This window comes from Talpa occidentalis, unplaced genomic scaffold, assembly GCF_014898055.3.
Source record: "Talpa occidentalis isolate TD23 unplaced genomic scaffold, MPIMG_talOcc4v2.1 talOcc4.9, whole genome shotgun sequence".
Lineage (NCBI taxonomy): Eukaryota > Metazoa > Chordata > Mammalia > Eulipotyphla > Talpidae > Talpa > Talpa occidentalis.
Window position 1 is genome coordinate 22615043 of NW_023605305.1, and position 15593 is coordinate 22630635.

The 15593-nt window shown below is 56.5% G+C and overlaps 1 protein-coding gene across 2 annotated transcripts; it reads left to right on the forward strand.

Annotated features, from left to right (window-relative positions):
• Nucleotides 1-532: 532 nt before the first annotated feature.
• On the forward strand, nt 533-10325 carry ZC3H12A (zinc finger CCCH-type containing 12A). Of its 2 annotated transcripts, XM_037499917.2 has the most exons (6): nt 533-561; nt 1369-1827; nt 6284-6423; nt 7599-7833; nt 8337-8443; nt 8565-10325. In XM_037499917.2, exons 2-6 carry the CDS (start codon nt 1433-1435, stop codon nt 9389-9391), a joined length of 1704 nt encoding a protein of 567 aa, XP_037355814.1. In that variant the 5' UTR covers nt 533-561; nt 1369-1432; the 3' UTR covers nt 9392-10325. The 2 variants fall into 2 exon arrangements, with proteins under 2 accessions (XP_037355814.1, XP_037355815.1); XM_037499918.2 differs by lacking the exons at nt 533-561; nt 1369-1827 and having other exon boundaries at nt 6407-6423; nt 7604-7833.
• Nucleotides 10326-15593: the final 5268 nt, after the last annotated feature.

Genomic DNA, 15593 nt, shown 5'->3' on the forward strand with positions numbered 1-15593 from the left:
CTTGGTCTCGGTGAGCCGCTTGCGCGCTCCTGTCTCAATCCTGAGGCGCCTGTCCGGTGCCGGCCTGTGTGGCCATGACCCTGCCTCCAACGGCGTGCGGCCCCAGCTCTGCGCGCCTGATTCAGCCCGGGCGCGCCTGCCTGGACCTGAGTCAGCCGGGGCGCACTCGCCAAAGGTTCCCCGGGCTCCGCGCCGGGTCGGCTCTGCCCGCGCGGACGCGCCCCCGGCTCGGCTCGCGCCCCCTTCCGCCCGCGGGCCGCGCACTCCTGCCCTCCGGGGCGGGCCTCCGAGGCCCCGCGGCCCACGGGCCGGCGGCGTCCCCGCGCCCCCTGCCGGGTCCGGGCCGCCCGCGCGGGGCTGCGGGGGCGGGGCGGGGGGGCGGGGCGGGGGGCGGGGGCGGAGCAGGAAGGGGCGGGGGCCGCTCCGCCCCCCGCGGCCGGGGCCGGCTTCCGCGCCACCTGCCCGCCCCCCGCCCCCCGGGTCGTATAAAGACGCAGGCGGCCCGGCGCGCGGAACTCGGCCCCATGGAGACGCCGCCGGCCGCGGCTGGCGCACGGCGGGGTGAGGCGCGCGCGGCGGGGTGGGGCCGGGCACTCGGGGCGCGCGGCGGAAGGGCGGGGAGGGCTCCGGCCGGGACCCTCCGGAGGAGAAGGGACCTGGGGCCGGTCCCCTCCGGCCTAGCCGGCCCCGCCTCTGACTTAGCCCAAGTTGGGGGAGCCTGAGGAAGGGGCATCGGGGCCGGGAGAGCGCGCCGGGGAGCGCGGGGCTCGGGCCGGGACTACCCCGCGTCCCGGCGTCCGGCGGGCGCCCAGAGTTTCCCAGAACTTTTCTTGCCGATGGGTGGCCTCGCAAACTTCCCGTCCCGCGGTCCCGGAGTCTGGCCGCGGGCCCTGCGACTCCTGGGCCGGGACTGCGAGCCCAAGACCGCCTGGCCTCCGCGGGGAAGCCCCCGGCGCCCCCTCAGCGCACTTCCAGCGCCGGGTTTCCATGTGAGCGCCCCGCCCCGCGGCCGTGGGGGCGCGGCCACGTCCTCCCGGGCCTGCCAGGAGTTCTGGGTCTCAAGGGGTTGCGTGGGGCCAGGGGTGGGGTGGGAGGTGGAGTCAGAGTGCCCAAGTTCAAATCCTTGCGCCACCAGTTAACAGCTGGATGAGCTTGAGCAAGTTCGTAATAATGTCTGAGGCTCAGTTTCATCTTTTATATAATGGGAATGGTGATCGCTAGCTGGGAGTTTTTGAGAGGACGAAACACGTGAAATGGCTTTGCTTCTTGCCACCAGCCAGCGTTGCCTCATCCTGTTGGGCGGAGTCCAGACTCGACTGGGGTGGGGAAGTGTCATTCCCCATCCGTAACTCTGTGCTTGTCCTACAGGAGTGGTGACAGGTGCCTTTGAGTCTGAGCTGTGAGTGAGGCCCACCTGGAAGCCAGCCCTACCATGAGTCTGTGGGCACTTGAAGACAGCCACAGCTGCCAGGGCACTCCCAGGCCAGCCCAGGAGCCCACCCCTGACGAGGCCTCTGCAACAGAGCTGCAGATGAAGGTGGACTTCTTCCGGAAGCTCGGCTACTCATCTGCTGAGATCCACAGCGTCCTGCAGAAGCTGGGGGTCCAGGCGGACACCAACACAGTGCTGGGCGAGCTAGTGAAACATGGGTCAGCGACTGAGCGCGAGCGCCAGGCCTCACCGGACCCCTGCCCTCAGCTCCCCCTGGTTCCTCGGGGTGGGGGCACCCCCAAGGCTCCCACCCTGGAGCCCTCGCCCCCAGAGGAAGACAAGAAAGGCAGCGATCTGAGACCCGTGGTCATCGACGGGAGCAACGTCGCCATGAGGTACCTGTCGCTTGTGTGACCACGGCTGTGCTCAGTTATTGGGCACAGTGGCCATGTGTCTGCACGTCTGGAAGATGTTTGACCTGTTGTCACAGACTGTTCTAGAGCAAAGGTCCTAGTGTTCGCCAGGAGGCTTCCATAACCCTCATCGCTTGGTGGTGTTAACAAACTATTTTAGGGGTGAGAACCACGGCCGTGATAGAGTAGGGATTCAGCTCCAGTCCCTCTGTCTCCAACACTCACCTCAGCTCCTCATCTCTCCTTGAAGGCCAGTATTCTCACAACCAGCTCCTCTCCTGGCCAAGGGTGAGGGATTGGACTTCAGCTCCTATAGGAGCCAGTCACTTGGCTTCTCTGAGCCTTCTTTCTGCATCTGTAACACTTGACAACGCCCCTCAGATGGTGGTTTGAGAAGCGAAAGCCCAGAACCTGAAAGAAACCAGTGCTCAGTAAACAGTAGTAGTAGTACTAGTTGTTATTCAGGTCTGGGGCTTCTGAGGCCTTGTGTCCCGGACCTTTGTAGCTGTGACCAAGAGTGACCTCGAAGATTGGTGGGGGAGTGTGGGCAGGTGGCCTTATGCTTTGACTTCAGGTGAGGTGTGACTTAGGTCCCCCCCCCCCCCGTTCAGCTGGCACCACCTGAACTGAAGTGGGCTCTAGAGGCCCCCAGATCAGAGGTAGGACTCAGCCCCAGTAAACACCCCCCTATGCAGACTCTCATGGGGTGGAGTGGGGTCAAGGGTAGCTGACCTGGGGGCCCCACCCTCTGGCCCTGCTTTCTTCCATTCCCTCCAAGCCAGGTGGTGAGTCAGGTTTTGGGTGGATCATTCACAAGGAAAAGTTGCTGTGGGTGTGGATGGGGAGACCCCAGAGACGGGGTGGGGCGCAGGGAGGGATCTTTACCCAGCTGCCTTGAGGGATCTCCCAGGTGGGCTCCCTGAAGCCTTTTTGCTTTTGGTCCCCTCCCTCTCCCTGCTGAGCTGGCCAAGTCAGCTGTCTGGCTGGTCCTGGTCCAGCTCAGCAGGTGTGCCCGTGAGCCGCCTCCAGCCACCTTTGGGTCATTTTTCTTGTCTCTGAAATGGGCTGAGGCTGGGTGAGAGGTTGAGGAAAACCGATGCCTACATGCCTACAGCAGCTGTTCCTGTGTGCTTCGAGAGTTAGGGGCCCCTCTCCGGCCCTAGTTGTGGATGTGTACTGGGCAAGGAGCCGGGATGGGCCTGTGACTCCTTCCTGGGGCAACCATGTGCTGTGTGTGTTTGTATCCTGGCCCATGGAGGAGGGGCCTTTGTGGGAGGAGGGGAAGGTGGTGGAGGAGGGTGACTGGAGGAGCGGTGCACTCTGAGCCAAGGGGGTTTCAAAGTTGGGGCAGTAGCAGGAGGGGAATTCCAGTCTCAAACTTCCTGTCTCAGCTGCTGCTGGGTTCCTGTGCTGCCGCCCCTCCCCCCGACAAGGGCAGGAGGGCCAGCCCCCACCATATGCAAATCGTGGGGAAATTCACCTCTGTTTCCTTCTAAGGGAATTTTTCCCCACTAGCTAGGCCCAGCCTGGGCAGATCTTTTCACCTGGGTAGCCTGGCCAGGCCCTGCTCTCTGTCCTAGGTGGGAACAGCTGAGCCTGAGTTTTCTATCTTACCAATGTCTTGTTCTCCCCGCTGGGGGACCCCAACCTGGAGCAAACAGCAAACAGGACTGCGGTGGGGGTGCAAACGTGTCTGGTTTTCCTGTGCCAGCAGAGTTTCCTCCACTGCGGTGAAAGACTAAAGTTAGCTATAGGGAGTCACCCCCAGCCTGGGGGGACAATAGTTGGGCTCAGCTTGAGAGACTAGAACATGTGTTCTCTTCTGCCTAGAGTGAGGCTCAGAGAACCTGCCTTGGGAACATTCGGGGCCAGGGTGGCTGAGCACAGACTTGTCCAAGGCAGAGGTTTTCACAGTGCAAAGGTGATATACAGTCATGTGTTCCTTAACAATGGGGATAGGAGATATATTCTGAGAAATACATCATTAGGCAATTTTTTCACAGTGCGAACTACATGGAGTGTGATTACAGCCAGACTGGTACAGCCCACTACACCAGCCTTTGGTGTAGCCTATTGGGGTCACTGTGGTATAAGCAGTTCATCGTTGACCAAAACATCATAAAATGGCACGTGACTATGCTGCCCTAGGATGGGACATATGCACACACGTATGTGTGTACAGGAGGAAACAGGTGGATGCATGTGCAGACTGTGCACCTGAGATGAGGAGCCAAGTCAGAGATAACTATACCCCACAGTCTTGGGGAGACAGAGAAGATCCAGGGAAAGGAGTGATGTGATGGGCATTGTGAAGACAGACTAGGCACTTGACCCATCCTGCCAAATCAGGGAAGGCTTCTTGGAAGCAGTGATACCTCACTTGGTCCTTGAAGGAGGAGCAAGAGCTTGTCAGGTGTATCATTTCTACTGTTCCCAGCCTGCCTCTTTCTCTTAACCCTCATGGCTTTGTTCAAACTCAAGTCTGAGAGATTTTTTTTCTCCTAAGTAAACTTCAGGTCTTCTTAGGGACAAGAAGGCAATCCAGTGACCTAGCTGTGGGTTCAGACTGATTTTTTTTCCCACTAGCCAGGGCTCCTTGGGCAGGTCACAGAGCATTGATTTCCCTCTCTTTACCAGCCTCGAAAGAATAAACAAGGTGGTGTGCAATGCCTCCAGCCTCCAGAAGGAGCTGGTACCCACCAACCCCCACTCTATCCCCACTGCCAGGGTTGGCACCTGTCTCTGTACCTGTCTGAGCATCCACCCTACAGTGGGTAAGAGCAGAGCTCTAGGTTTGCATCTTATTCCTCCATCACTGCTGGGTGATGATGGCAACTAAGTTGCCCTTGGGGGATCACAGAGCTGTCATCTGAAAAGAGAGGAAAGGGTTTTTACTTGTGGTACCATCCTCATGAGTTTGCTGATGATTCGGTGCTCTGCACTTACCCAGCTCTCAGTCTATGTTAACGTTGTCGTAAACCAGACTGGAGATGGCAGGGAGGCCCCACCTGGTGGGGATGAGCACTGCCTTCAGGCTGGACTTTGCCTCTCCTCCAACTTACAGAGACCTTCAGACCCAGGAGCTCCAGCCTCACCCCCAGACAGCTTCCATGCCCCCCAGCTGCCCCACCTCCCTTTCTACCTTCTCTTGGGGCTCCAGCTATCACCCCCCCTCCCCCCCCCATTAAAGCCACCTACAGGATGTGGTCTGCCATGGACTTGCCTCTTTTGCGTAACTTTTTATACTGTCTTATTTGCCAGATATGAGTCTGAGTTGTTCACTGAGGAGGCAGTGAAGGGCAGGGGCTATCAGGGAGGGAGCACCAGCTGGGCCCTCCCAGTCCCTAACCCCTTCTGTGACACCCAGTCTTACGTGGGAGCCCCAACTCCCCACCCTTCCACGTACCAGCTGCAGCCTCCACTTTGTTGGACTGTCTTTTGGCCTCCAGCAAACCAGAAAGTCGCCCTGCTAATTTGGGCACTCCTTGGAGGTTGCAGATGGCTGGGCCCATTTTTAAGATAGAGAAACTGAGCCAGAGCCACCCAGCAACTGCTCAGGGCTTCTCTCTGGATCCAGCCACATTTGAATGTGGTGAGGTCTGCCCATCAGACTTACCTGGCCAGGGGGATATCCCATCCCCCAACTGTCTTGCTCACAGAGCCCTCCCTTATCTTCCAGGCTGCCTTTCTGCCTTGGTCCAGCCTCTCAGAGGGGCGGGGAAAGGACAGGGCAGGGCTGTACAAGCGTTTTGGGGAATTGGCAGTCTTGGCAGGAAAAGCTGTGTCCTTTCACTTTCAAACTGAGAGGCTCTTAAGCAGCCTCAACCCTCCCTCACCGCCTGCCCTGCTCCCTGAGCCATGAAGATTGAATTCTGACTTGTGGGCTTCATCCTCCTCAGGCCCTGGCCCCTGTGGTTTGTGCGGGACTGAATTTTACTCCAACTTGAATCCTGAGCAATCTGGTTTCTCTTTAGTAGGCTGACCCTGCTGCATCCCCTAGCCCCACCTGCAGCTCTGCTCCAGGCGGGCGAGGGGGTGGTGACTCAGTCTGCATGAGTCTCTGTGGTCCCAGCATCCCCAGGCGGGGCAGGAACCAGAAGTCTCCCCAGGCCTTTCCCCCACCCCCAGGTGTGTTGCAAGCAGCCTGACCCTCCCCCACACAGGGAGTGGGAGCTGCCAGATTCCTGGGCGTTTCCTCACAGTCGGGAGAACCTCACTCAGGGAAAGTCCCAGGCCTGACCATCCAGGCTGGTAGGCGCTGTGGGAGCCAGCAGGGAGTGTAGGCTCGGCCCCCAGCCAGCGGGGAGTAAGCTGAACCCTGATGCCTCACCAGACGCACCAGGGCCACCTAGAGTGTGACCCTCCTCTGTCCTGTCCACACCTGGGGATGGCAGGTCCTTCACCTTTGGGGGCTGACCCTGACCCTTCTCCCTCCTAGTCATGGGAACAAGGAGGTGTTCTCCTGCCGGGGCATCCTGCTGGCAGTGAACTGGTTCCTGGAGCGGGGCCACAAAGACATCACGGTGTTTGTGCCATCCTGGAGGAAGGAGCAGCCAAGGCCTGACGTGCCCATCACGGGTGAGTGGCCACTCTGGAGGGGCATGGTCTCCTGCCCCCGGAGCCCGGCTCTGCCCAAGAGATCATTTGGGTGTGACCCACAAATTCTATTATTTTTTTTTAATTTTCTAGAGGCATGTCTTATTTATTTATCTATTTGTTTGTTTGTTTGGTTGTTTGGTTTATACATGCACTGGGTACAGTCAGAAGCCGGGAGGGTGAGAGAATTCACCAGAGCCAGAGCAGGGCAGGCAGAAGGACCGAAGTACACTGCTGAGGGGAGCAGCGGGCAGCAGGAGAGGTCTGCGCGCCATGTGGGACCCTCCTTCGGTGGCCGGGGAGCAGCCGGGGATCGAACCGGCGCCGCAGAGGCCGCGGGCAGCTTCGCAACCCAGCGCTCAACCGCTGCGCCACCTGGGAGGCCCATGACCCACAAATTCTAGGCCTCAAGCAGGGACCAGCAGTGTTTGCTGCCCTCTTGTTCCTGCACTGACCAGTGGTCATGGAACGTCACTTAGTCCAGCCTCTGGCTCCTGGTACTGGTCACCTCCCTCAGCCTGTCAGTGGGACATGCTTTGTCCCCGGTGACCTAGCTTAGTGGCTCACTCCATGAGTTCTGGAATCCTGGCTCACCTTGCTCTAAGCCGCAGAATCCTCACCTGTGACATGGCCAGGCTTTGAGAACCCCCCAGAGTTGTCGAGAGAGTCCTGTGTTGTACGACCCACTAAGTGCTTAGCAGGGTGCCTGGCACAGTTAATGCTCAGTATTTGCTGGTTGTTATCATTATTCTTTAACAGGAACCCTAACCTTCAGTGGTGGAAACAGAATTTACTTCTGTGGAAGTCTTAATGGGCTCTGGTATCTTTGTCCTAGCTATGCAAGAGACAGGGCCAGGACACTTCTTATGCAGGATTCCTCACAGCCCCCTAAGGGGCGAGCTGTCACGAACAGACCTGATGTCCAGAGGGAAAAGGAGAAGGCCTGATTCCGGGCCTTTGTTCTTGGGTGTCCTGGGCAGCTCTCCGTGCAAGGCCCAGGCAAGGGGCTGGGGGTGGCCGTGGCCTCAGCAGAGCCAAGGCTGGTGCTCATGAACCTAGAATGAGTCCCTGTGCCTGGCCACCAAAGGTCAGGCAGGCCCTGAGGGGCTGTTGCAGGTGAGGCCTGGGCCCTGACCCGCACCCCTGCTACTTCCCAGACCAGCACATCCTGCGGGAGCTGGAGAAGAAGAAGATCCTGGTGTTCACACCGTCGCGGCGCATAGGTGGCAAGCGCGTGGTGTGCTACGACGACCGCTTCATCGTCAAGCTGGCCTGCGAGTCGGACGGGGTGGTGGTCTCCAATGACACCTACCGCGACCTCCAGGGTGAGCGGCAAGAGTGGAAGCGTTTCATCGAGGAGCGGCTGCTCATGTACTCCTTCGTCAACGACAAGTGCGTGCCGCCTAGGAAGGGCCCCGAGGGGCTCAGGGTGCCCAGAGATACCCTGGGGGGTGGGGCTGGGGGCCCACTGCCTTGGCCTCAAGCAGCTTTGGGGGTGAGGTGGACATAGCTCAGGCTAAGGGTCTGGCAGGGGACTTTTCAATCTGGAGAGCTTGCGACAGGATGTGGTCAGTGGCTCCGGGCGCCTCTGTTTCCCAGCACCGAGTCTCCGCCAGTGGCCGGGAATGCAGCTCTAAGGTCAGGTATCGGGTTGCTGGCCTCCCTCTGCCTCAGAGAGCACCCCCCAGCAAGAACTGCCCTAAAGGCGCCCTTGGCTGAGGCCCTCGGGTGGGCCCTGCCAGCTCCCTGGGGCTGTCCCACCCACAGCCAGGGCTGTCCTGCCGAGCAGGCACCAGTGTTAGGAGTTGCCCTCCTTTTCTTCCTAACAAGGCTGCCATCCGGCCCCCTCCTCAGCATGTGGAAACCTCCCTTCATGTCTCCCACTTACTGTGCAGGTTCATGCCGCCCGATGATCCCTTGGGCCGTCACGGGCCGAGCCTGGACAACTTCCTGCGTAAGAAGCCGCTCACTGCCGAGCACAGGAAGCAGCCATGTCCCTATGGTAAGTCTCCTTGCTCCTACTCTTCCCTCTCTTGCCTCAGTTGGTCTTCACCCTGAGTCCTTCCTATTCCCATCCCAGTTCCAAAGCTCCCCTGCTTAGAGACTCCTCGATTCTCTTCCAGGAAGGAAATGCACCTATGGGATCAAGTGCCGATTCTTCCACCCGGAGCGGCCAAGCCGACCCCAGCGCTCTGTGGCTGACGAACTCCGTGCCAATGCTCTCCTCTCACCCCCCAGGGCCCCGGGCAAGGACAAAAGTGCCCAGCGACCGTCACCTTCTCCTGGCTCTCTGCCAACAGAGCCTGAGCATGGCAGCCTGGATGGGAAGAAGGTGGGGGTCCAGGCATGCCCAGGAACCCAACAGGAGGGTCTGACCCAGACCTTTGCACCTGCAGGCAGGAGCCTCCCTCCCAGTGGGGGCAGTGGCAGTGGCAGCTTTGGGCACACAGACTGGCTTTCACAGACACTAGACTCTCTTCCATACACATCCCAGGACTGCCTGGATTCAGGCATTGGCTCCCTGGAGAACCAAATGTCGGAACTGTGGGGGCCTTACACTTGCTACAGCCCCTACAGGGCTGAGCTCCCAGCTACTCCGGCCTACTCCTCCTTTGGACGGACTGTGAGTGCTGGTCATTTCAGTGTCCCTGCTGACTATGCGCCCCCAGCTGCAGCCTTTCCGCCTCGAGAGTACTGGTCTGAGCCATACAGGCTGCCCCCACCCACCCCAGTGCCACAGGAGCCCCAGATGCCCGGCCCAGGGGCTGACAGGGGCCCATGGGGTGGGACAGGGAACCTGGCCAAGGAGCGAGCCAGCGTGTACACCAAGCTGTGTGGTGTCTTCCCCCCACACCTGGTGAAGGCTGTGATGGGGCGCTTCCCGCAGCTCCTGGACCCCCAGCAGCTGGCGGCCGAGATCATCTCCTACAAGTCCCAGCCACCCCAGTGAGTAGCTAGTCCCAGCAGCCCCCAGAGATAGCACCTCCAGATCTGAGGGTTGTCAGGCTTTGGGCAATTGAGCAGCATGTTGCCAGCCCTGAGGCCCACCCTGGAGGCTGGACTAAAGTAGGGAAGGGATCCCACAAACTAAAGATACTGTTGGATTGTTTCTGGCCCGCAGGGCGCCTCTCGCTCGTCTGCCCGAGTGGTCAGAAGCGATCATCCTGTTGATGCACATTGTATCTCTGTAGTTTAAGGAGACGCTGCCGGTAACGGCCGTCGGTCCGTGGCTGAAGCCCCAAACCCTCCTTTCTCTCAGAGGGCAGGGAGGGAGGCAGGGGGAGCACAGGCTGGGCTGGGGGCCCTGTGCACAGCCCCCGACCTCCACCCCGTCCCTGGGATGCCGGCCCCGGCTGGCTAGTTGGGCACCGTGTGCCTGCCCTCCAAGGGCTTGCTTTAAGCCAATGAGGCCTTGTCCGTGCTCTCTCCGGGGCACCAGGCTTCATGTTAGTAAGCAAAATGCTTCTTAATAACCCACCTCTGTCCCACTCTGTTCACTGTGCCATTGCCCCTACCAGGGCCCCCAACTCTCTTCCTCCCCCTTCCTCTGTACTTGGAGTTACCTCACCCTTCCTCAGGGGTGGGGACCCACGTAATGTGTAAATGTTAAATATTTTAAGCGGCAGGTCCTTGCCTCCCGTAACATGACAATAAAGTACAATGTGAGCCCCAATAAAAGGGAACGTCTCTGTTGCTGCAGTTGGGGGTTGAGCTGACCTTTGGGTCATGGAAGGTCAGCAGGTATGCCCCACCCAGGGTGCTCAGTCCCTGGGACGGGCTTTGGCCAGAGCTGGGGAAGAGGCAGCCCTGGACACACGGGGGGGAAGGAGGCAGTCAGGAAGCAGACTTGTGAAAGGAGTTGGATTGGTGGTTGCTGTGTGGGGAGGAGTGGCACTGGGTGGTGAGGGAAAGATGAGGCTGTTCCCCTTTTCTGCCTTATGATCACCTGGCTGAGAAGATGGCTTCTGGGAGAGCTTCATGGCAGTGGGAGCAGGGGGACACCATTGGGTGCTCCTCCCAAGTATTGCTGTGCTCTAGGCCAGAGTCACAGAGTGGACTAGGGAGCACTGAGTCGGCAGCGGCCTGGAGAGGCAGTGGTAGGGTAACCCCAAGCTTGAGGACAGGGGTAAGGTCCCAAGCTTAAGAACAGGCTGTGCCACCCCAAGGTCTCACCTGGGACTCCACTGTAGATCTGTTTCCTCCTCTGCGAATGGAAATAATAACGGTACCTACTTTCAGGGTATCATAAGGAGGACATGAAGCCATGTTTTGGGTGTGCACCCCAAAATCTAGCACGTCGTGAGTGCTCACTGCAGGGCCTCGGGCTGCTCTCTCCACCTCCATCGGCCACCTCAACATTCTCTTCTGCCCCTAGAAGGAAGGGGCCCATATACATCTTTTTATTTTCTGCAGATGAAAAACTGAGGCATAAATGTTAAGTATTTAAACTGGAAAGCTGAGTTGTCAGGTGACCCCACACACAAACTATCAGCCGGGAAATTGGAAAAAATAATTTTCATCGTTATCTTTAAACATCTCACCCACTTTATACTTAGTGTTTGTGCAAAGCCCTTATATATTTTTTTTGGTACCGCTTTAACCACAAAACAGCTACAGCATGTTGAGGAAAATGCCGCACTGGTGATCTGGTCAGGCCTCGCCCCTCTCTCTCTCTCTCTCTCTCTCTCTCTCTCTCTCAGCCTTTGGAAGCCTGCACTTAGGGCAGGGGTCCACGCACAACGTAAACTGAGCTTAACATTCCTTCACCCAGCCCCTAATATGCTCCTCAAGGCTCCTTGCCTGCGGCTTCCAACCCCCTGGCAGATTTTGTCTGCACAAGGAAATGGCATTGTCTCATTTATACTTTTTCCAATCAAGAACTGTATTCTGATTAAAAGGCTATTTATGGGCCTTTGTTTTTTATGGGACAGGAAGCTAAAATACCAGACTGTCCAGTTCATTATCAGCCACTGTCATGGCAAAGCTGAGTGACTTGCCCAAGGTCCCATGGAAGAGGACAGAGGGGGCAGGGCCTCACGTTTGGAACCCTGGCCCCACAAACCAGAGGAAGAAGGGCCCCAGATACTGGTTCACAGGCCCCTGAGATGGAGGCAGTGTGGGTGCCTCCAGTCCTACACCTCATAATCCTCTTAGGTCTATAACCTCCCCACGGGCAGCCCTGCAGCATGGCTGCTGGAACAACCACACCCACCTGCTCAGCAGCTGCCCCAGCAGCCCCACTATCCAAGCCCGCCCTCCCTGCACACCACACCAGAACTTAAAGAAGAGCCTCTGGGGTGGCCTGGAAGGAGAAGAAAAGAACTCTCACCCCTCCACCAACCCCCCAGCCAGCTGTCTACAGATGAAGGCTCATCCTTAGTCCTTGACCAGACCTGACCTTAGTCATTTGCTGCTTCTGCTTTGGTGAGCAGGGGAGGGATCCCCACAGCCAGGCAGTGTATAGTGAGAAGCAGGTCCGGACTGGCTGTGACTAATGTCTGGCCCTGCGGGCTCCTTAACAGACACCGAAAAGGGCAATAGCCCACATGGTAGGTGCCAGCTGGGGCTGGGCTCTGGGGATGATTGAGTCAGGTCAGGGACCTGTCAGCCTGAGCTTTCCAGGTAGCCTCCACCTGACTGGGCTGACCATCCAGGAGCCTCCCCTCCAGGCCTCTTTCTCAATCGGACTTTGGGGCAGATTCAGAGACTGCCAAATTCAATGCCCAGGATATTTCTTTCCCACGACTTGGATTTTAACTGCCAGGCCTCCCCACTGCCTCCTGCCCCAAGCACTGAAGCACCTTTACTCACAGGATCTCTTTCCCCACCTGTAAAAGGGACACAATGATCCTCCAGATTTGACAAAAGGTTATTTCTGTTGTGTGGTGGCTGCCTGAGAGGAAGAAGGCAGGGGCTCAAGTAGCTAAGTGGCCCTGGATAACTCCCTTCCCTCCAGAAGCCTCAACTTTCCGGTCTGTTCACAAGATAGTGAGGTTCACAGGGCTCCCAAGAAGAAGGTGGTAGGTGCACTTTGTGATCCCCTGAGCACTAGAGGGGAGCAAACTCCAGGTGGCTGCCCTGCTGACTACTGCTCTTGTTTTCCTGGTTCCTGGAGTGGAGAAGTTGATGGGGAAACCAGTGAGTATGCAAATTTCTGCATTGTTGGGAAATGATCCTGGGAGCTCAGAGGATGGCCTCCTGCCAGTCCTCAACTAAACCCCCACAGGCCCCCCACCCCATCCTAGTGTTCTCACCAGCAAGAGCCTGACCCTGACATTTTTTTTTTTTTTTTTGCAAGTTCTGTCTTGCACACAGGTTAACCTTTCGTGGGGAGCAGGATGACTACAGAAACCTCAGCCTCCTTGGCAGAGAATGAACTGGCCCCCCAAACAGATGAAATTCCCTGCACTGGCTGTCACCGCCCACTCTGTCCCCATCTGACTTCACCAGCTTTAGGAAATTCTGGCAATCCCTACAGATCTGGAAATCTAAACTAGGAGGAGTTTGGGGGCTCCTGGGAGCAGCTTACCCAGCATCATCCCAGTGCTGATAACACCCCAAACTGTAGTCGTCTCCTGCATGGTGAGGCTGGAAAGTGGCCACCACTCACCACCGCAGCTGCCACTTCCTCCCTCTTCTTATCAGTGAAGTTCTGTGCTGTCCACAGCCCCCATGTCTAGTGGAACAAATCTGGAGGCAGATTTGTTTCCCCACAAACAAAAAGGCAACATCTTTGCCCTGAAGGAGATGCAGGCCAGGGCTCTGTCAGAGACAAAATAAGTGAGCAACAGAGAAACAGATTCAACTAGTCACAAATCTAGAAGCTTGGGGGTGAGGAGGTGAACTGGTGCCATCAACCTGAGCCCTGGACCCAGGCGGTCCCCAGGGGTATCTGCCCCCAAAGAAGGCAGTCCAAGGACCCCTAGCACTTTTGTCTAGGGCTTCTCAAATCTCTGGCTCATTTTTTTCCTTGGACCATAGCCAAGTGGGTGGAGTAGAGTGGTGAGTAAGAGCCTGCTCTGGGGACCTCCTAGTTCATGGGAAGGGTGTGGGAGATTTGGTCAAAAGGGACAGGAAGTAGGGCCCTACAATTAAGGAAATCCAAGCCATCCCAGATCACCGTATGTAAATCCCTCCGGTTAGTTCCTGGAGGGGAGGAGGCCCCACGTTGTCACCATGGGGTGTGGCCTGTTGAAGCGCATCTCCCCGCAGTTGCTGGTTATCTGAAACTGCTTACCTATTTAAGTAATGCCTGCAAAACTAGGTGATGGAAAAGGATCATACACCACCCACCCACCCCACAGTGAGGTTGGGCATGTTACAGTGCGGGCAGATCCCTGGGAAGGGTCCAAAGGCTGGGGTTCTGGCTGCTTTCCAGAGAGAGAGCCTCACTGAAGGCAAGAGGCACTCGTAGTGCCCTGCCTGCCATCTGCTGGCACCTCCAGGTACTGCTGCTTGTGGGGAGGGAGCTAGCCTAAGGCTGAAGACCACCCACCAACTTTGGCCTGAACCCAGGGCCCAGAGAAGCAATATCTGAAAATAAGAATCTAAAGAGAACAATCTAGAAAATAAGTGCCAAGGCAAAAACACGGAATTTTTAAAGGCATTTTCAGGTTCATTCTGGAAAACAACAGATCACAGTGATGCCTCCTATAGCTTACCATTCCAATTTCAACTGTTCTGGGTAATAAATTACCCAAGAAAAATTCTCAGGAACTAAAGGAATGAGCAGGAAAGAAGAAAGAGAAAAAATGCAAGGATTCATGTTTTAAAAAGTGGTCTAGAAGATGAAATCAGGAGGCACATCCTTTGACTCTAATCCCTCCTAGGATAATGTATCCAGCAGGTATTTACATACTTACAAAATGATGTATGTAAGCTACCACCACACTGTTTGAAACAGCAGAAGATGGAAAACAATATTCCCGCCATCAGTGGAGGACTAGTTAAATAAATGTTGGTCTCTACATGCAATGGAACATGAAGTAGCCAATACAAATGATGAGACAGCTGGTATATATAACACTTTCTAAACTCTATGCTAGATGGAAAAAGCAAGGGTATACAGCGTGGGTAATAGGCTACCCTTTTCTATTTCTATTTCTATTTCTGGGGCAGACATCCCTACAACGTGCATATGCTTTTAAACTATATCACTTTTGAAAATTAAAACAGGTGAATATCAGCTATTGCTTGTGACTAAATCAAACATTTATAACACGAGACATGTAGGCCAACACTTTGCTTACATATATACACACATACACATATATACATATCACATATACATACACACACACACAGAGAGTTCATCTGGAAAGATACACAAGAAACTATCTCTGGGAAGGATAACTGGTAGCTGAGGGCCAGGATTAAGTCTTCACTCACTATATTACCATTTGACTGCATGCCATTTGCCCATTTATTTATTCAAAGTAAACATTTTAAAGATTTATTTATTCATTCATTTATTTATTTATACATACAAGCACTGGGTACAGTCAGAAGCATGGGAGGGTGAGAGAATTCACCAGAGCCAGAGTGGGGAGCAGAGCAGGCAGAAGGACCGAAGTACACTGCTGAGGGGAGCAGCGGGCGGCAGGAGAGGTCTGCGCACCATGTGGGACCCTCCTCCGGTGGCCGGGGAGCAGCCGGGGATCGAACCGGCGCTGCAGAGGCTGCGGGCAGCTTCGCAACCCAGCGCTCAACTGCTGGGCCACCAGGGAGGCCCAAAGTAAACATTTTAAAGTCTCCTTGGTGGGCCTCCCTGGTGGCGCAAGGGGTTATGACGCAACCTGTAAAGCTGTCGGCAGCCTCTGCAGCATGAGTTCAATGCCTGGCTGGACAGGGAGCAACCTATGTGGCGCAGCAGATCTCTCCTGACTCGCCCGCTTCGCCCCTCAGCAGTGTACTTCGGTCAACCTGCCTGTTCTGTTCCCCACTGTCTCTGGTGAATCCTCTCACCCTCCGCACCTCTGGCCTGTACCCCAGCTCTTGTATGCATAAATAAATCTTAAAGTCCCCTTGGGGTAAAGAAGTAAGTTACTGGGGTGGGGAGAGGGACTTAGGGAGGGATATATTGGTCAGAGGTCTCCAAAATTTGTTTCTGTGCACAAACAGTAAAAGCTTGGGGCAGACATCCCTACGACGTG